The sequence below is a fragment of the Palaemon carinicauda genome, chromosome 10 (assembly GCF_036898095.1).
Source record: "Palaemon carinicauda isolate YSFRI2023 chromosome 10, ASM3689809v2, whole genome shotgun sequence".
Classification (NCBI taxonomy): domain Eukaryota; kingdom Metazoa; phylum Arthropoda; class Malacostraca; order Decapoda; family Palaemonidae; genus Palaemon; species Palaemon carinicauda.
The window spans coordinates 70,474,047-70,495,090 of record NC_090734.1 but is presented as its reverse complement, the minus strand read 5'-3'; the positions used below and the strand labels follow the sequence as shown (position 1 = coordinate 70,495,090).

Below are 21,044 nucleotides of genomic sequence, written 5' to 3'. Positions count from 1 at the left end.
GGGAAGAACCGTAACCAGAGAGAAAGATCCAATGTATTATTATTATTATTACTATCCAAGCTACAACCCTAGTTGGAAAAGCAAGATGCTATAAGCCCAGGGGCTCCAACAGGGAAAAATAGCCCAGTGAGGAAAGGAAATAAGGAAATAAATAAATGAAGAGAACAAATTAACAATAAATCATTCTAAAATAAGAAACAACGTCAAAACAGACATGTCATATAATAAACTATCAACAACATCAAAAACAAATATGTCATAAATAAACTATAAAAAGACTATGTCCGCCTGGTCAACAAAAAAGCATTTGCTCCAACTTTGAACTTTTGAAGTTCTACTGATTCAACCACCCGATTAGGAAGATCATTCCACAACTTGGTCACAGCTGGAATAAAACTTCTAGAGTACTGCGTAGTATTGAGCCTCGTGATGGAGAAGGCCTGGCTATTAGAATTAACTGCCTGCCTAGTATTACGAACAGGATAGAATTGTCCAGGGAGATCTGAATGTAAAGGATGGTCAGAGTTGTGAAAAATCTTATGCAACATGCATAATGAACTAATTGAACGACGGTGCCAGAGATTAATATCTAGATCAGGAATAAGAAATTTAATAGACCGTAAGTTTCTGTCCAACAAATTAAGATGAGAATCAGCAGCTGAAGACCAGACAGGAGAACAATACTCAAAACAAGGTAGAATGAAAGAATTAAAACACTTCTTCAGAATAGATTGATCACCGAAAATCTTGAAAGACTTTCTCAATAAGCCTGTTTTTTGTGAAATTGAAGAAGACACAGACCTTATATGTTTCTCAAAAGTAAATTTACTGTCGAGAATCACACCTAAAATTTTGAAAGAGTCATACATATTTAAAGAAACATTATCAATACTGAGATCCGGATGTTGAGGAACCACCGTCCTTGACCTACTTACAATCATACTTTGAGTTTTGTTAGGATTCAACTTCATACCCCATAATTTGCACCATGCACTAATTCTAGCTAAATCTCTATTAAGGGATTCACCAACCCTAGATCTACATTCAGGGGATGGAATCGATGCAAAGAGAGTAGCATCATCTGCATATGCAACAAGCTTGTTTTCTAGGCCAAACCACATGTCATGTGTATATAGTATAAAAAGTAATGGGCCAAGAACACTACCCTGTGGAACACCGGATATCACATTCCTATAATCACTATGGTGCCCATCAACAACAACTCTTTGAGATCTATTACTTAGAAAATCAATAATAATGCTAAGAAACGACCCACCCACTCCCAACTGTTTCAGTTTGAAAACAAGGGCCTCATGATTAACACGGTCAAAGGCAGCACTAAAATCAAGGCCAATCATACGAGCTTCCCGACCACAATCAAGGGATTTCTGTACAGCATTGGAGATTGTAAGAAGGGCATCACATGCTCCAAGGCCTTTACGAAAACCAAATTGCAAACTAGGGAGTAGACGATTACCTTCAGCAAACCTAGTAGTACTGTCTGGCCAGTCAAAGGACCCCATAACTCTCTAGCGGTAGTATCTCAACGAATGGCTGGTGCCCTGGCCAACCTACTACCTAGGTATAAATATATATACATTCAAATTACTTACTTTCAAACACCCAGACTCGAGATTTGTCCTGTTCCAAATTCCAATTCAGGTTCAGGTTCAGGTTCAGGTTGAGGCTTTGCATTTGCAACGGCACCTCTGTTTCTTTTAGTTTTGTGTGTTACTTATTTTCACTAGTTTTTCTCTTTTCATCCACATTTGTTGTAGTACACTTTTCTTATTTTCAATATTTTCTTCACAAAAAAGGAATTTTCCAACTGTTTGTGCACAATTTTCTTCGCATGGTTGTTGGAGCTCAATTGCTTTTATTCTTATATCACTAAACTGTGGACAATATAACATAAAGTGGTTAGCATTTTCTTCTACATCACAGAATACACAGTTTATATTTCCATCTTAGTGTCTGTTTCTTATATTCAAGCCCAATGAGTTTGTCCTTGCTCTGAATAATAAAATTAACGAAAATGTATTGTCATACACTTCCTCCTCCTTGATTTCACTTTTCCAGTTTTTATACAAAATTAGACTCTCCTTGCACTCCATTTCACTCTTCCATTTGCTTGTGTCCCATTCTCTTGTTCTCTTCTTTATGTCCTCTTTCGTACACCTCTTGACTTCTCTCATCGCCATCCCACATTCTTCAGCATACTTCTTCACATGGATCCACCACTTCCTCTCTTTTTCTTCCATATCATTGACTATTGCTGTTAGTACGTCCTTTTCTCCCTTAAAAATGCTATTAAGGTACCTCAGCTTTCCATCCATTACCCTTGTTTTCATTGCAGATGCTCCTACATCCCCTCTCAAGGCTACAATTGTTGTATTCTTTACACCCCCTAACATCCTTCTATACACTCCATTCTCTATTCTCTGCAACTTTTCTATTTCCGTTTCCGTTAAGTTAATCACATTTGTTCCATATAATATAGAAGGTAGGGCTACACTTTTCCAGTATGTTTTCCCTATCAGTATCTTATTACAACTTTTTTCTATGATCGAATATGTAAGATTAGCTAGCTTTTGCGCCTTAACTATCATTTCACTTTTCTGTGTTTTGAACATATTCCTACTATCATCTACCTTGATGCCTAGGTATTTAATATTGCTTACTACTCTTATTCCCTCTATATTATCTGGTTTCTCCTTCATATTATATATAAGTACGCTACTTTTGTCTCTATTTATGTCTAAACCACACTGATTTCCTATATCTATCACTTTCCTTATGTTTAATTCAGCATCCTCTATATTCTCAGCAAGCACTAGAACATTATCAGCAAAAAATACTACTACTAGCTTTATAACATCATTTTTAAAACCATTACCTTCCTTTTCTACTTGTTTTATAATCTGATAAGTAATTAATTTGAATAATGTTGTAGAGCCAGTACAGCCTTGCTTTATTCCACTACTTACGCTCAATTTTTGTTTTACTCTTTCCCCTATGTCTAACGTAGTCGAGTCTCCCACATATACTTCAGCTATAGAGTTAATTATACTAGTATGTACTTTATACTGCTTTAATGTTTCTATCAGTGCTTCCCTTTTTATGGAATCGAAAGCTTTTTTGAAATCTAAAGAGGCCACTATGAGTTTTTTCTTATTTTTGAAAGTTTCTTCGACCATGTACTGTAAGATGAATATATTATCCTCAATCCTTCCTCCTTCTGTAAATCCCGCTTGACTATCCTCTATGGCATTATTACTTTTTAGATGCCCTTCTATTTCATCCTTGATAAAAGCCATATATATTTTATATGATACATTTGTGAGTGCTATAGGTCTCAATTCCTTTGCTGTTGGTTGGTTTTTCTTTTTTAACATTTTTGTTCTGGATTCTTTCCAGCTTTTGGGTTTTTCTTTGCTGGCTAGTTCCTCTTTGTAGCAGTTCACTAGTGTATCCTTGCATATATCACTCATCATCATTGCTTTGTAGTAGTCTGGCTTTAGTCCATCTGGCCCAGCTGCTTTACCTTTCTTTAAACGTTTTAAGCATTTTTCTAATTTACCTTTACTCATTTCAGCGGCAGGCATGGGTTTAATTATTCCTTTGACATTAAGTACAGCATCGTAATGCTCCCTTAGATGTTCAGGTATACTATATTCATTTACAATTATAATGTCGTTTTCTCTTCTCAAATAATCCAGGTATTCACTCTCCTTCTCCTCATTCCAGATCTCAGTTATTCTATTTTCATGTGTGTTGTAGACTGTTTTCCAAAATTTTACTAATTCTTCTTTAGCCTCTTCATCTGATAGTTTATTTCCTCTGTCTCCATATAATTGTATTGCCTCGCTTTTTATTTCTTTGCTATTTCTTAATTTGTTTATGTTTTCCCATAGTTTATTGTTTTTATCATCTCTTATCTCCCTGGTCTTCTTTTTCTCATATAACGTTATGCTCTCTTTCACCAGTATTTGTACTTCTTTCTTCTTATGATTGTATTTTTCTTCTAATTCTCTTTTTAACCTAATATCTTTTTCATTTCTCTTTTTTCTATTAAGTTCCTTTCTTTCCTTAATCTTTCTCCTTATTTCCTCGGTTACCCAAGGTTGTTCTTTGGTCTTCCCTTCATTTGTCACCCTTCTCTTATATGTTTTAGCCAAATGTTCTTGTTTCATTTCTGCCATTATTATGTTTAGCTCTTCAATGTTTTTTACATCCTTGCTGACAAGTTTCCTCTCTATAGATTTCACATATTCGTCTATATCTTTTGCGTCACTGCTATAATATGTAATTTCTTCCCACTTCCCTTTATTGTAATTATTTTCGCTATTTGTTTTTACTTCCAAATCTACTGTTATTAAGTTGTGATCTGATATGTCTAATACTGTTTTATCTTCATCTATTTCCATACATTTAAATTGTTTATATAGCATATTATTTGCAAGAACAAAATCAATAGCACTATGCTGATCTTGTCTATTCCACGTGTATAGTCCTGAGCACCTTTCATCTCCATTTAATAGTGTTAGGTTGTGGCTACCCATCCAATCTAGCACCATTTCCCCATTTCTGTCTACTTGTTGGTGCCCAAGAAATCCCACGTGGCCGTTAAAATCCCCCATAACTAGCAAAGGAGTTGTTTCTCCTGCTTTTTGTATCAATTTTTCACATTCCGCTTTCAATTCTTGATCTCTTTTTCTATCTTCTTCTGTATTTCCTGGTGCGAAATATACCAGTATTATCAGGAATACTAAGTTGTGGATTTTGCATTGTACCATTATTATAGCACTATGTTTTGTTTCTATTTCCTCTGCTTCAGTGATATTATTGTTTTTAAAAAGTAACATTAACCCTCCACCCTTTTTGTCTTTAAAATCCCTTCTTTTTTCTATCTTTAACAAACCTTTACTCAGCTGTATTTTATCTATTTTTTGGTGCGTTTCTGTCAAACAAAATATATGAATTTTATTTGTGTTCATCTCGTTTTCTATTTCTATTAATTTTTGCTTGGTTAGTGCTTGGATATTTAACAGGCATATTTTTATACATTGGCTAACTTTTTTGTCTAAATTTATACCTTTCCTAATTCGCTCTGCTTGCGTTTGCTTCTTGACGAAAATTGTCGTTTCTTACTAGTTCTCCTCTCTTTATGTACCACCCCTGTTCTCCATTTTCTTTTTTCTCTCTCAATTCCTCTAACAACTTCCTTTCTTTTTCCTTTTCCCTGAAAGTGAGGTTAGATGCAATGAAAACTTGTCTCAACTCCTCTTTTGTTGATTTCCTGAGGTGTTTCCCCCTTGCAATTACTCCCCATTTTTCCTTGGTGCTTTTAAGCTTCACTGGTTCCTTACTTATTGCTCACGCCGCAAAATGTTTGGGGGCACTTTATCACTTTATAGATAGGTGCAAAGCTTCTAAGCTTATTCTTATTATTGTTATTAAGCCTATATTACCTGTGCCTTAAATAAATTAATACCGTAATGAGATTCTCCATATTTACTATTATTCCATTCTACCTTGAAATTAGATAGGATAACACCTTGCTATCATCAGTTTTGGCAACCTATTGTGGTCAGTTTGGACTTCTTAAATTCTTCTTTTATACGCATTGCCCTACCTATAAATGCAGCCAGATCTCTATTAGGATTTTTCAGCGTACCTAAACTTAAGTTTACATTCATTAGCTGACCTAAATTTGGCCATAAAAATAAATGTTCGGTGGTATCTTCATCTTTGCACAGGTCACCCAAATTATCTTCATGTTCAGTATACAGTATAGTTGGGCCATAGTCTTTGTAACGGCGACCCTATGTTTTCCCCCTTTTTTTACGCCCTTTTCTCGCTTATCCAACATTTCTTTTCTGGCTTTCCAAAGTTTGTAAATAATTTACGATATTGAAATATGTTTTTGTCATTTTCTATCTCAAAAAGCAGTAGTTTTTCATTATGTTTTCTCTATTTTCAGGGCATGGTCTCCTAAGTAGGATCTTCTCGTAGATTCAGGTTCCAGGTTCCTCGTTGTTAAATCCTGTGTCATATTAGGTAATTTAATCTAAGAAATTTTCCCATGTAATATTGGTGAAAGACAAATAGAAAACCTGTCACCTTTTCAATTTGCCGTGTATTTGAAGGATTTTGAACAATTTGTTGGTAGGAACTACAGAGGACTTGATTTACGTGTTTCTGAACTACAGAATAACCTCAGTGATGACGATGTTGAGGTGTTCTTAAGAATTTATGTCCTTTTGTATGCTGATGATACTATTGTTATGACTAAATCAGCTGAAGATTTGCAAATTGCTATAACTGCTGTGTATGAATATTATGAATTCTGGCACCTAACAGCCAACACCTTTTGGACAAAATTAGTTATATTTTTCAGAGGCAAAGTCAGATTACATCCTCTTTTCATTTTTGGTGATACAGAGTTGGAGGTAGTGTAGGATTATGTATATTTAGGTACAACTTCTAATTTTAATGGTTCATACTGTATTACAAGACCATAAATAAACAGGTTACACAGGCCCAGAGAGCAATGTATAGTCAACTGACAAAGGCCAGAAAACTGTCTTTACCAGTAGTTATACAATGTGAACTCTTTGACCATTTGGTTACCCCAGTTCTTTTATATGGAAGCAAAATTTGTGGGTTCCAAAAGCTAGACCAGGTTGAGATTTTTCATAGAAAGTACCTAAAAAGTATACTTCAAATAAAGAAACAGTCAGCAAAGTGTATGGCTTACGGAGAACTTGGTCAATTTGGTTTAACAAGCACAATTGAGAAGAGAATGGTAAACTTTTGGATAAGGACCAGTCAAGATGAACAACATAAGTTATCTCACACCATGTATTTACTGTTAAGAAAATTACACGATAGCAATGAATTCAAGTAGAAATGGATTGTAAAAATTTACATTATTTTAGATAAATGTGGTCTATCTAACATCTGGAACAGCCCATATGAATTTAATAGTAATTGGGTTAGGAAATGTGTTGATCTCAGAATTTGTGATATAGATAAGCAGAATTTATTATGTGAAATTTATGAAAATAGTTTATGTTCTAGCTATAAAGTACTGAAGACTAAATTAGGTTTAAGCAAATATTTAAGCGAGTTGGATTATAATGATTGGAAGTATCTTTGTAGATTTAGATGTGGGAACCATAGGCTTCCTGTTACTGATAAGCGATACTCGGCTTCCCAAGGGCCAAAAACATGCCTAAAGTGTAATTCTCAGGAACAGGCTGATGAGCACCACTATACTCTGGTATGTCCTTATTTTAGTAGCCTCAGAGAATTGTATACAAAAATATATTGTCACACTAGACCAAATAGCATAAAATTTAGTCAGTTGTTTAAAGTAAGAAGTAAAAGAGAACTGTTCAATCTAGTAAAATTTGTAAAAATAGTTTTATCTAGTCCATATGGGCTTATGTCCCCATTATATATGACATATATTATGGAGAATTTTTAAAGTGTTGCGTGGGAACTTATTGCTCCAGGAAAGTCTCCCTTCATCAGTTCCTAAAAAAATCAATAGGGGAGGATAAGTAGCACTATCGCTCAGGGCACAAACACCCAAGATCTACAGATATAAGGTCGGCCGGACAGCGGTACAATTTAAGCCACTTCTGAGCATGACATCATCAGTGTCTTAGCCGTAAAGGAACCCTTGCGTATTTACCTTTGTTTATTAACTTTTTACCATTTTCTAATCAAATTATTTTCTTATTAGAGCTCTCTCTCTCTCTCTCTCTCTCTCTCTCTCTCTCTCTCTCTCTCTCTCTCTCTCTCTCTCTCTCTCTCTTGTAGAAATTGGAGATATTGTTTATCTTATTAAATTACTCTTCAGCAATATAATATAATTTGCAGCATCATATATAAGTTGCCATTTTATTTACAATGTTTCCTCTACACAATTTTTTTATATGAATGGATTATAATTTGCAGGTTCACAAATAAGTTATTGTTGGGTTTGCAATGAGACAACATCCTGGTGACCGAACTTTATTATAAGATACTCAAGAGCCGACTGACTCGCAACAGCGTATGCAGATGCATGCTTGGCAGCGTGTCGGGAGTTTCGAACTGATCATTCGAAATCCCCGCCATTTAACTCTACGAACGTTGCGTTAAATTGGGCTAAGATTGGAAGATCTCGCGGGTGTTTCTGTAATAAATGAAATAGTTAATTATTACATGTTTAAAACACATGACGTAATATGTCATTGTGGATGAAGATGCTAGCGTGAGATTTGCTGTAGTCATATAAAATCATAACAGGATGTACTTTGCATCCCTCGGCAATGTAACATTTTTCTGAAACGTCAACACAAATGCATACCGTGTGAAAGATTGTGTCGTCACCGGATGCAGGTGTCTTCCGAGAGACGAATGTAAAGTTTACATATTGTGTTTAAATGCTGAGACAACTAAGCATACGATATCTGTGATATCGATAATTTAGGCAGTTTATATCTATACTTCACCTGAATTGGTCATCCGACCAAACCAGCTACACTCCTGTGATGGAGATGTTTAACACTTGTTTTTAGAGAATAAACCATTTTAAAGTTACAAAGATGAACTTCATTTCAAGACTTAACATCTCAAACAACACAAACTCAATGTGTGCTTATAACAGTAGTACACTAATAAATGGTGGCAGCGCTTAAACTCTAAGAACCAGAGAAAGATCTTCAAGAAATTAATAATAATACTCTAAGAATTAGAGGAAGATCTTCAAGAAATCAAAAATAAAGCTGTAAAAAACAGAGAAAGATCTTCAAGAAATCAACGTTAATGAATCTACAATTTCGACTAAGTAACATAGTCCATCGAAGTCTACAACATTTGATGAATGTTATACATACAAACTGATGAACTGGATCTTCAATCAATATCCTAGGAAACCCAAGAACTGACGTTCAACGCTTACAAAACATATCCAGGAAACACTACATTCAACGGAAACTCGGACGATACATCGCTAACAAACATCAAGAGAGAGAGAGAGGATGTGACGACATCACACAGAACCATATATAAGCTAAGTACAATTTTCAAATTCATTTTAGTTTGGGCAGTGAAGTGTAGTTATCACGAGTCATTAGTCGATTATTACTGGGGTGAGTGGTTTGCTAATCTTTTATTTTCCTTTCATTAAAGGAAACTGTGTTCAACTCCGAATTCTCATCTAGAATCTTTTCTCTCTTTGTGCTAATTCCTTTTTCTTTCAGAAATTTACGGGAGATATCTTTGTGTTCCGTTTTCTTTCAGAAATTCTCGGGAAATGTCTTGGGATTAGTAACATTGTTTTGGGGAATTTTATTATAATATTTGTCAGTGGGTACTTATGCGTTTACGCAGTGGACGTCTGTATTCATATAGATATTTTGATAGAATTGCAAGGGGTCGAAGAGATAGGAAAAGAAATACAGCAGTCATGACGCCCCCTGTGAGCCCCACCCCTGGACCTAGTGGCGTAGGACAGATTAATCCTCTCCCAATTGTGACGCTTGTAAATGCCAGGTCTGCAATCCTTCCTTTTCAGGGTCAGGTTAATGGGTTCTTGCCTCAAAATGTGGAGTCATGGATTTCATCCGTTGATGCCCATTTAAATGCCAAACAAATCGTAGACCCTTTTGTACAATTACAAGAAGCTAAAAGTTTTATAGATTTTTTTAAGGGGGATGCGAGTGCGTATTTAAGAGGTGTTTAATTTTAAGAAGCAGTTACCTGGGATGATTTCAAAGTTAGGTTACACGCGGTCTATGGAGGTGAAGAAGCCTTGGATGTAGTATTAACGTTAAGAAATACACTTAATCAAGCCACTATGAATCGGCTTAATGTTATTGAGAGAGCAGCTCTCATAGCTGACAGGCTTAATGAATATCAGGATATTTTAGGTAATTCCACTTGGATTACTAGAGATAACATCTCCGTGAAAGATTTTTTACGATTAATGTATTTAACTTGCATGACACTTATGTTGCCTGAAGCTTTAGTGCGGTGTTTTGATAAAAAGTTAACGCCTGCAAGTACGGAATTGGATGTATATAAACAGATAAAAAAACACATGTCTGTGTCCAGATCTCGATCCCGTGTTAACTCAAGTTTTTGCAAAGAATGAAACAAAGCCACAAACAGTGAACGTACTTAATAATAGTCAAGTAGCGGGAATGACGTGTTATAATTGCAAACGTCAAGGTCACTTAAGCGCGGACTGCAGAACGAAATTCTGCTCGATACATAATAGTTCGACACATTCATACAGTCAGTGTTACTCGCGTAAGACACAACAGGATCCCAGAAATACACAGTCAATTCCACAGTCAGTTCCATATGGAAATAAAAAGAAAAATCCTCATTTTAACAATAAGAAGAAACAACCAAATGTCAATGCAGTTCAGAGTCCGAAGCAAACAAACACTTCTTCGAATATCGCTGAGCCTGGGTCGTCAAACCAGACCTCGCAAGGTCAGACTAATTTTCAGAATGTGCAGAGCAAAGCAAATACCACATAGTTAACTCCACTGGGGAAGAGAGCGATGTTGGGTCAAGGTCATTCATGTCAACATCAATAGTATTGAATACTCAATTTAATGTTTTATCAGATAATTGTGAGGCAATAGATTTTCCTATGAAACACACGGCCGAATTAAGTAAAACAGTGCATGCTCCCGTAGATTTGCAACGAATTTATACAATAAGCCAAAATGAGTTACGACCAACCTTATATGCTGTAAATTTAGAACACAAATCATTTACGTTATTTTTTGACTCTGGTAGTCCACGTAATATCATGGATTTGAGGACACATCATTTGTTGTTTTCAAACTTTCCGACTGAAAAATCCGGAGTTAGACTCTCGGGTATAGGAAATAATGAATTAAATGTCATAGGCATAACTCATGTTCAATTCAAAGTCAGTAAACGCACGTTTGCCGATACATTTGTTGTTGTACAAAACATTGCTATGTATCCAGCTGTAATTATAGGATACCCATCTATGGGAAATCAAAACATTATCTTAGCCCCTGCCAAGCACGGCGTGTATATCAAAGGAAAATTCTATAAGTCTTCTAATACCTTAAAATCAGTTTTGGATAAAAAGGAGACGACAAATGTAACCGTAACGTACGTTGAAGAACCAATAACTTGTCTCACTAATAAAGAAATAATATACGCGACCCAGCAGAATTCTCATTCACCCATAATATCATCTTGCACGTAATCTATCGAGCCAAACGTACCTTCGAATTTAATAGTGCAAATAAAGAAAACATTATCGGGATCTGAAATATTAATCCTTTCCGACACTTTGAAAACTAACGCATTGTCTGTCACACAAGCTATTTATACAGTAGGCTCACATCAACAATGTAATATTGAAGTTTGTAATAATTTAAATAACACTTTAGTAATCCATAAAAATCAACATATCTTGGATGTAGAAGTTTATAAACATCGTATTCTTACCGTTGCTGAAATCAATCACTCTCAATCAGTTGCGGATGAATCCCTTTTACAATATATTAAAAATAAAATCAATAAAGACATTCAAGACAAAGAAATTCAGCAGTAAATTTTTGGACTTTTAACTAAATATCATGATGTTTTTTCCACTACGTATGGATCCTTAGGAAAAACAGATGTGATCGAAGATCAAATAAGGATAAAGGACAAGCAGAAAATTATCTATGTACCCTCCTACAGACTCCCTATGAAATTCCAGAATGAAATAAATGATGAAGTAGGTAAAATGCTAGAAGAAGGAGTCATTAGGAAATCAAACAGCCCTTATAATTTTACATTAATAGTTGTACCAAAAAAAGATCGAACATGGCGTATCTGCGTAGACTTCCGTCGTCTAAACGAGGAGACGATCCCTGATCGATTCCCAGTGCCATGTACTGACGATATTTTGTCTTTGTTAGGTCAGAATAAATATTTTACCAGTTTGGACTTACTTAAAGGCTTTCACCAGATATCATTAGAAGAAAATAGTATCCCATACACTGCGTTCAGCACAGCCAGGGGACATTATGAATTTTTACGAATGCCTTTTGGTTTACGTTGTGCTCCTATAACATTTACAAGAATGATTAACATAGTGTTTGGAGACTTGTTAGGGGATATATTGCATGCCTATATGGATGATCTTGTAATCTTTTCCAACACCTTAGAAGAACATCTACGTAAGTTAGAACTAGTACTACAGAGATTAAGACAACATAACTTAAGGGTAAAGATTAGTAAGTGTGAATTTTTCAAAACAGAATTAATATATTTGGGTTTCATGGTGTCAAGCCAAGGTCTTAAAGTAGTCCATGATAAGGTGTCGGCTATACGTAATTTTCCCATACCTACTAATGTCAAGGGAATACAGCAATTTCTGGGTTGTAGTGGATATTACAGGCGTTTTATACGCAACTATTCATTAATAGCCGCTCCTTTAACTGATCTTACGAAGAAGGGCGTAGATTTCATATGGTCTGAGCATCATCAACAGGCATTTAATACCTTGGAAGATGAACTGTGTAGTTCTCCTATCTTAAAATTTCCTGACTTCGGTAAGGAATTCTTCATTGCAACAGACGCCTCAGACATAGGAGTAGGAGGGGTATTGCTTCAGCAATATGATAAACAATTTTTCCCGATAGCTTTTTATTCTCGAAAATTGAGAACTTCCGAAAGTAAGTATGCAGTAATAGACAAGGAAGGGCTAGCTATTGTTAATTCACTAGTGCATTTTAAGTTCATAATTTACGGTTATCCCGTTAAGGTTCTTACTGACCATAAACAACTAACCGAGTTCTTTAAAGGCTTCAACCACAGCCCTAAACGAACTCGGTGGCATTTGATCATTCAAGATTTTGGCGCAAGAATCGGGTATCTACCTGGGAAAGCAAATATCATTGCGGATGCATTATCACGCAACCCCGTGTCATCTTGTACAGAGCCTTTAGCTGAATTAATAGATATATCAACATCCATGCCTATTGTTAAAACGATATCTGAACAAGAAGATTTAGGCTGGAGCGCTGAATTATTACAGACTGAGCAAAGAAAAGATCAGAAAATAGAAACAATTATAAATGCTTTGAAAGGCAATCATGAAGAAAAGGAATATATAAAGTATAAGCAGCAGAATTATATAATCAAAGATAATATTCTGTGTAGGACTGTGACAAGGAAAACCTGCAATACACCACATGTAACTAACGACCAGGTAGTAGTACCAATTTCACTTATTTCCACTGTTATGAATTGGTTGCATTCAAATCCATTACATGGACACCCGGGGTTCTCATTAATGTCACAGAAAGCCAAATCATTGTTTTATTGGCATACGATGCTTACAGATATAAAAAGACACATAGCTAATTGTCGCACATGTCAGGAAAACAAAGGGCATACGAAAACACCTGTCAGCCTAGGGGCTTATCCCGTACCCAATCAACCCTTTGAAAGAATACATTTAGATTTGTTAACAGGATTTTACGAGTCAGACAGAGGAAATAAGCACCTCTTAGTAATTATAGATGCTTTAACTCGATATACAGAACTAATAGCGCTTAAAACTAAAACTGCGATTGAATGCGCTAGGAAGTTTTACGAGTGTTACATTTGTAAACATGGAATTCCACTCATGATAATCTCAGACTCGGGTGGTGAATTTAATAATCACTTTCTTACCTCATTGTGTGAATTCCTTAGCATAAAGAAAATAAATACCATGATATATCACCCAGAGTCGAATGGGCTAGTGGAAAGGGCAACTAGAAAAGTTTGAAATATATTAAGAGTAACACTAGGGGGATCAGACCCCATCTGGGATATTGCAATACCGGCGGCACTGAGTACTCTGAATCATTCATATCATATATTAATCAAAATGTCACCGCATGAAGCATTGTATGGTACCCCAGTTAGAACGCCTTTCCATGTATTAACGCCTACAACTAATCTATCAAATCCTTTAAAAGAATGTATAAATGCAAGCAAAAGTCGATATGATATCCTTAGAAAGAATTTAGAAGAATCACAAATCATAATGAAAAGGAATCATGATAAAATAGCGAAGCCAACTAAAACATATACCGTGGGTGATAACGTGTATATACAGATAAATGTGCGTAAAGGACTCAATTATAAACTAACACCTAAGTTTGAAGGCCCATTTAACATTTTGGAAACATTAACGGCCAATAGGTTTAGAGTTCAAAACGTATCCCAACCCAGGGATGAGAGAATAGTACCATTGGCTCACATAAGAAATTAAAAAAAAAAAAAAAAAAAGAGGGGAAGAAGTGAGGGAAATATTTTTTATTTGTGTGATTAAAAGTTTTCTTCTTAATACAGGAGTATTTACATATATTTTTCTCGTTACAGGTTTCCAAGATGAATTTTTTGTTGTTGGGGGTGATATTGTTCGCTCAGACATTTTTCTCGTGTGGGATGAGCTCTAAAACTAAAAGTATAGATTTTAAATATGGCACTATAGTTGAAAGACAAGAAGACGTTTTTATTACATCGAGCAACGTAGTTGTAGAAGTGAATATGCAAGCAATTTTTCTTCCAGAGAATGATGTCACTAGCTTCAAAACCGCCATTTCAAGGTTTTCTGTCTCATTGGATGAGTTGCATAGAAGACATTTTCATTTGCTTATGGCTAAAGTTAAACAAAGAATAAGATATATATCCAGTCACACCTAGTAAACATGTTTTGGCTTGTTGTTAAATTTTGTTGAAAAAATTGAGATAGCTGGCCGAGCTAATGTAATAAATGAAATAGTTAATTATTACATGTTTAAAACACATGACGTAATATGTCATTGTGGATGAAGATGCTTGCGTGAGATTTGCTGTAGTCATATAAAATCATAACAGGATGTACTTTGCATCCCTCGGCAATGCAACATTTTTCTGAAACGTCAACACAAATGCATACCGTGTGAAAGATTGTGTCGTCACCGGATGCAGGTGTCTTCCGAGAGACGAATGTAAAGTTTACATATTGTGTTTAAATGCTGAGACAACTAAGCATACGATATCTGTGATATCGATAATTTAGGCAGTTCATATCTATACTTCACCTGAATTGGTCATCCGACCAAACCAGCTACACTCCTGTGATGGAGATGTTTAACACTGTTGCTTTTAGAGAATAAACCATTTTAAAGTTACAAAGATGAACTTTATTTCAAGATTTAACATCTCAAACAACACATACTCAATGTGTGCTTATAACAGTAGCTCACTAATATTTCTACGAATGAGTGCTGTCCAATACTTGACGGTATTGTGGCATAAATTTCAACCACCTGGTGGGGAAGGAGCAGGTGTAAGAGACACAAAGTTTTTATTATTTACAAATTACGAAAATTATATTGTATTGTTTTACCACGACAAAAATATCGATGTATATGTTTAGAGCCAAGTACTATCTAGTTTGTTGGATTATGGCAAATTATGGCCTTCAGCCGAAGTATTAAGTTTACACTTTGATCTGAAGTAAGATTTTGACTCTTTCTCTGTCTTGTGGTCGATAAAGAAACTTTATCAAACCCCTTATTGCATAAATAACGTAAGAGTTCCCACGCATCTCACAAGGACACTTTAGTTAGCATGGGAGACTGTAGTTTTCCTCGGAGCTGTCCAGCACGACGCTCGTTCATTCCTGCCTAAACATCCAACCCAGTAAGTTTAACTATATTGTTAGTCTCTCCGTCTCCGGCTCCTTGCTACTGCGATACCATGTCGGTTCCTTTGTGAGTCTCTGTATGTAAATTTTATCGATCTGTAAAATTTTCATCCCTGGGACTGGGGATTAGTTTTATGCATCAGATAACGCCTGTAGACCTTGGTATGTGATTTACCATAGAATAGTTATTATAATTTCGAAAACTTAGTCTTATTTAGTCCAACGTGGACTCTGTGTTTCATGAGCATATGTTGCAGACCCCCTAAGGGTGACAGTTCTAACTTTCAATTAGCCGGAAGTGTTATTGTGTGTTTTTTCTTTATCAATGATTATTTTTTGTGATAAACTTAAAATTGTGATCATATTTTATTGAATCCTGAATAGTTTTGGAAAGTAAACCTCTTCAAGGTCTTGTCATCAGCCCATTCCATCGGGCCTAGAATCATTAATTTCAATAAGTCGGAGAAAAATTCACGACATTTGGTTCTTCGAACAAGATGACAAGTGCTTTCCAGAGCTTGAAAGGAAAATCAGTAAGGTATGATCTATAGGGTACCCCTAATAGGAGAGAGAGGGAGAGACTAAACTAAAGCCCTCAGTGTCCTGATGTGCGACCGACCGCATGTGCCTCTAGTTTTTTGTGCCCCCATCTTCGTAACGTAAACAAAATTTTGTTCTTCCCTAGTTTGCCAAACCCCCCCCCCCGAAATGACGGTGGCCACGATCGTACACATCGAGGCATCAATGGGCCTCATAGCGGACTTACTGGTTGAAACGCAGCGTGCGTTAGTTGAGACCTACTCTGAATACGTGTATCAGAATCTGGTCACGCAATTGCGAGAGGAGGAAAGACAGCTAAGAGAGCTGTATAAGAGACAATCTGTCAAACTAGAACCTGGTTTAGAAGCCCGAATCAGGCACACGTTAGGAGAAGCTACGCGAGCTTCTACGCTTCTGTATAATCGAATTGATAGAGTGAAAGTCACTCCGACAGGGAATGATTCCCTCCCCAGATTGAAACCGCTGCCTCTCCCCACGTTTGAAGGGGAAGTGCAGGAATATGCTTCGTATCAAGAGCTCTTTACGATACATGTGGATCAAAGAGCAGATTTGGATGATGTATCCAAATTCACGTATCTGTTGGGGACTTTAGGCAGGGATCCGCTTAGGATCGTAAAATCCCTAAGTGTAACCGCCACGAACTATAGGATAGCGTTGGATCTCTTAGACAAACAATATGGTAATGTCCATCAGACACTCGTAATTCTGCATAGAAAGTTGGCTTATATCTTTGTACCCTCATTAGATCCTGTAGAGCTGATAAGGTTTCGTTTTGAATTAACAATCATAATCGAGCAGATCAAGAGGCTAAGTAGTAACGATATAGGCCATGGTATGGTTATGAGCCTCTTTAATCAAAAGTTGTCTGAAGGAAAGGTCTACAGGAAAGTAGTTGAACATTTGAAAAAGTGTGACTATACACTAGATGAATTCTTCGACGCAATCAATTTCATTATTTGAATGCTCGAGGACGATGCCTTGCAACGAGGAGATAAACTTGAACCTGACAAGATAGTAAACGTCAATGTAAGAGCGAAGTCGAAACCAGTTCAGAATAATTCTTGTCCCTTTTGTAACAAATGGCACCCGCCTCACGGATGCCGCCAAGTAACTGACGTGGTTGCCAGATGTCTCATTTTGCTAAAAAGGGGCCTGTGTTTCAATTGCACTAATTCTGGTCATCGAAGTGAGAAGTGTCCCGTCCCTAACTCTTGTAAGAATTGTAGTGGTAACCACAACACAGCCATTTGTGATAATTACAATCCGGGAAAACGATCTCAATCAGTTCCCTCCACGTCAGCCCCAAGTAATAGTAGTAGTCAGTCTACAACATCCCGCCCCGTAGTAAATGCGACGCCTCGACAGCACGAAACAGCCCCCCGTCCATCTAAAGATAAAGTAGAACCCAAACAGTGCAAAAGTGCAAAGATCGCACAGATGTCCGACGTGGACCTCCCATGTACAATCTTGCCAATGGCTATGGCCGAAATCAATCATAAGCAAGGTAGTAAGCGAGTCCGCTTATTTCTCGATACGAGAAGCCAAAAAAGCTTCTTATCCGCGAAAACCGTGAGGCAATTAGGTCTACCGGTGGTAGGAAGGGTAGCGTTGAACATAGCTCCGTTTGGCTCCGCAGAAATAAGCGGACAATATGATGTCGTAAGCTGTAGGGTAGAGATAGGAAGAAGAGTAGTACGAATGAAGCTGGTGGCACACAAGAACATTGACGTCCCAGTACATAACGCTGGTTATGTACAAGTTAGACAGCATCTGTTAAGGAAGGGAGTCACGTTGGCCGATCCAGAGAATAAGTCCGAAGAGTTGAAAAATGTCCACATTTTAGTAGGGGCCGATTATTTTAGTTACTTCATCATAGGCACCGAGAAAGTTGATGGGATAAGTCTTTTCCTGACCCATAATGGTATGTCGTCATATGGGAAAGTGCCGCAGTGGCTGTTAGAAGGCAAAAAGATCGAACATGTGAAAACCCTCAGAGTCTGTAGAATTGCGAGTGAACCAAACCATTTTGACGTAGATGAGTGGTGGCGTTTGGACCGCGTTGGCATCTCCCCATCAGAGCCATATGAAAGGTGTTGCAAAAGTGTCGTAAAGAAGCCTGAGGGATATCAGGTTAGCCTACCATTCGGAACGGATGTTAGGCCAGATACGAACTATCGAAACGCTGTAGCGCAGTTGGAATTGTTGCAAACTAAGTTCAGGGAGGACAGGGAATATTTTGATCATTATCAGGGAGTGATAAATAAGTATCTAGAAGGAGGCTTTATATCAGAAGTAAAGGAACCCAAGATTGAAGGGTATTATAGGCCACATTTAGGAATTAAGAAAGATAGCCGCACGACCCCCCTCAGAATCGTGTTTAATGCCTCAGCAAAATCTAAAGGTCATAAATCGTTGAATGAATGCCTCTTACCCGGCCCCAATCTAGTAGAATTATCATATCATTTGCTTATAAGGTTCAGATTGAACGAAAAAGGCCAAGCTAGCCGACATCAGCAAGGCCTTCCACCGTGTCTTGTTAGATCCCCGTGATGCCAAATACACACAATTTCTGTGTCGCGAGGTAGCAGGTCGAGCGCCCATCTTTGCCTTTAGAGTCGTGGTGTTCGGCATCACGGCGAGTCCGTTTTTGTTGCAACAAGTTTTAAATTGTCATTTCGAAAGGGAAGGTAGGCCAGATTTGGCAAAGTCCTTTTACGTAGATAATTATCTTAGTACTTTCGAGGATGTAGAGAGCATGAGGCAGGAGCATGAATCTGTCAACAAGATCTTAAAAGGGGCTGGTATGCCTTTAGAAGGGTGGGCGTCCAATAACTTAGCCTTTGATAGCGAGAAGCGGTGGAGTGAGCCGGTGAATGTGAACGTACTTGGGCTGCGATGCGCCTGAGACATCAACCAATTGTGTGTGAAAGAGAGTAAGAGAATCAGTGAATTGGGGGGAGGGATGGGTACATACGAAGCGTAGGGTACTTTCCATGTTGGTCTCCATTTATGATCCTCTAGGCTTGATAAGCCCATTGTTTGTTCGAGGAAAGCTTTTCCTCCAACAACTATGGGAGGATAATGTAGGTTGGGATGACGTGTTAAAGAGAGAGAAAGCTAGAGAAGCGAGTGAGTTGTTGTGTGAATTGAAAGCGGTAAGCAACATCACATTTCCAAGAGCGGTAGGTAAGAAAAATTTAGAGCTCCATGTATTCACCGATGCCAGCAGCAAAGCATACGGTGCAGTAGCATATACTAGGGACAATTGCAATCAAGTAAGCCTACTCACTAGTAAAATGAGGATCACTCCAAAGGGGATGAACAAGTTGACAATCCCCAAGCTAGAACTATTAGCATTGTTGTTAGGCTGCAGATTAGCCAAGACACTTAAAGGGCTGATAGAGCCACGAGAGATAGTCATGTGGACAGTAAGGTTATGTTGGCATGGGAAGCATCTCCCAATCCCAAGGACAATAAGAATGTATTCATATCTAACAGAGTGGCGGAGATTACTTTTCTTCATCAGGTTTGCGGTTTCACTCTCAGCCATGTCCCAAGCAAACAGAATCCTGCCGATGTCCTGTCCAGAGGAGCAACAACGCAACAATTACTACAAAACCCTCTTTGGCGGAATGGTCCAGAGTTCCTGAGGAACACGGGAGAGCCTGTTCCTTACAAAGAGGACGATCCAACCAATGAAAGAACCGTAGTGGCGGCGGTGCAAGAAATGAGGAAGAAATAAGACCTGTTCCACCAGGAGAGATATGGGAAATCCTACAGAGGGAAGTAGAGTTACGATTCTTATTGAGAGTTACTAGGTTAATCCTCAAATTTTCTAAATTAAAACGGCATCCGTTCAGTATTGTTGTCCAATTAGAGCAAAAATATTATTTGCCTACAGTCTATGCTTACTTGGAGGGTGGAGTCAAACCCCCTCGTTAAGTTACTATTTTTTTCAGACAATTAAATCTAGTGTTAGATAATAAGTTGATTTGCACTAGGGGACGAGTGTCCCAAGTAGAGGAAATGAAACATTTGATTCTTTTGCCAGCCAAGGGGCACTTAGGGCTTATCTAAGATATTTGCATAGTTTGCATTTACATTGTGGTGTGAATACACTAATGGGTATCTTTCGACAGAAATGCTGGTCGCCGGGCCTACGTTCCATTGCGAGGCAGATTGTGCGGCAGTGTCTAGAATGCGTGCTAGCCTTCCAGCCCCTGTTGAGACAGCCACCACACCCCCCCCCCCCTACCGAAGGAAAGGATCAACCTAACGAAGCCCTTTACAGCAGTTGGAGTGGACCACACAGCGGCCATACAGACTGAAACGCGGCCAGGCTACATACTGATCATGACTTGCATGGCCAGCAGGGCCGTGTACCTCGATTTCTGCCCCTCCCTGGAAGCGGAGGAATTTGTCTTAGCCTTACGTCGTTTTTGTGCTACCCACGGTGCTCCATCTTTCATCACATCCGATAATCATCAAACGTTCAAGACTGCCACAACCTCCTTCAGGGACTTTATGAAGAGGATGAAGTCCAGCAGTTCCTGAGGAAAACTGGAATTGAATGGCGTTTTCAGACGCCCCGTGCACCTTGGAAAGGTGGGTTTTTCGAGCGCCTAATCGGAGTGACAAAACGTGCCCTCCAGATAGCCCTCGGGAAGAAGTACCTGCCGGACGCCCACGTACTAATATTAGTGAAGGAGGCCGAGGCGGTGGTTAATAACAGGCCTCTAATGTACAGCGGCAACAA

At 37.8% G+C, this 21,044-nt stretch overlaps 1 protein-coding gene across 1 annotated transcript; it reads left to right on the top strand.

Moving 5' to 3' along the window:
* The first annotated feature begins 16,435 nt into the window (after positions 1-16,435).
* LOC137648042 (uncharacterized) lies at positions 16,436-17,248 on the top strand. The gene has a single exon (XM_068380985.1). It carries the CDS (start codon positions 16,436-16,438, stop codon positions 17,246-17,248), a length of 813 nt encoding a protein of 270 aa, XP_068237086.1.
* Positions 17,249-21,044: the final 3,796 nt, after the last annotated feature.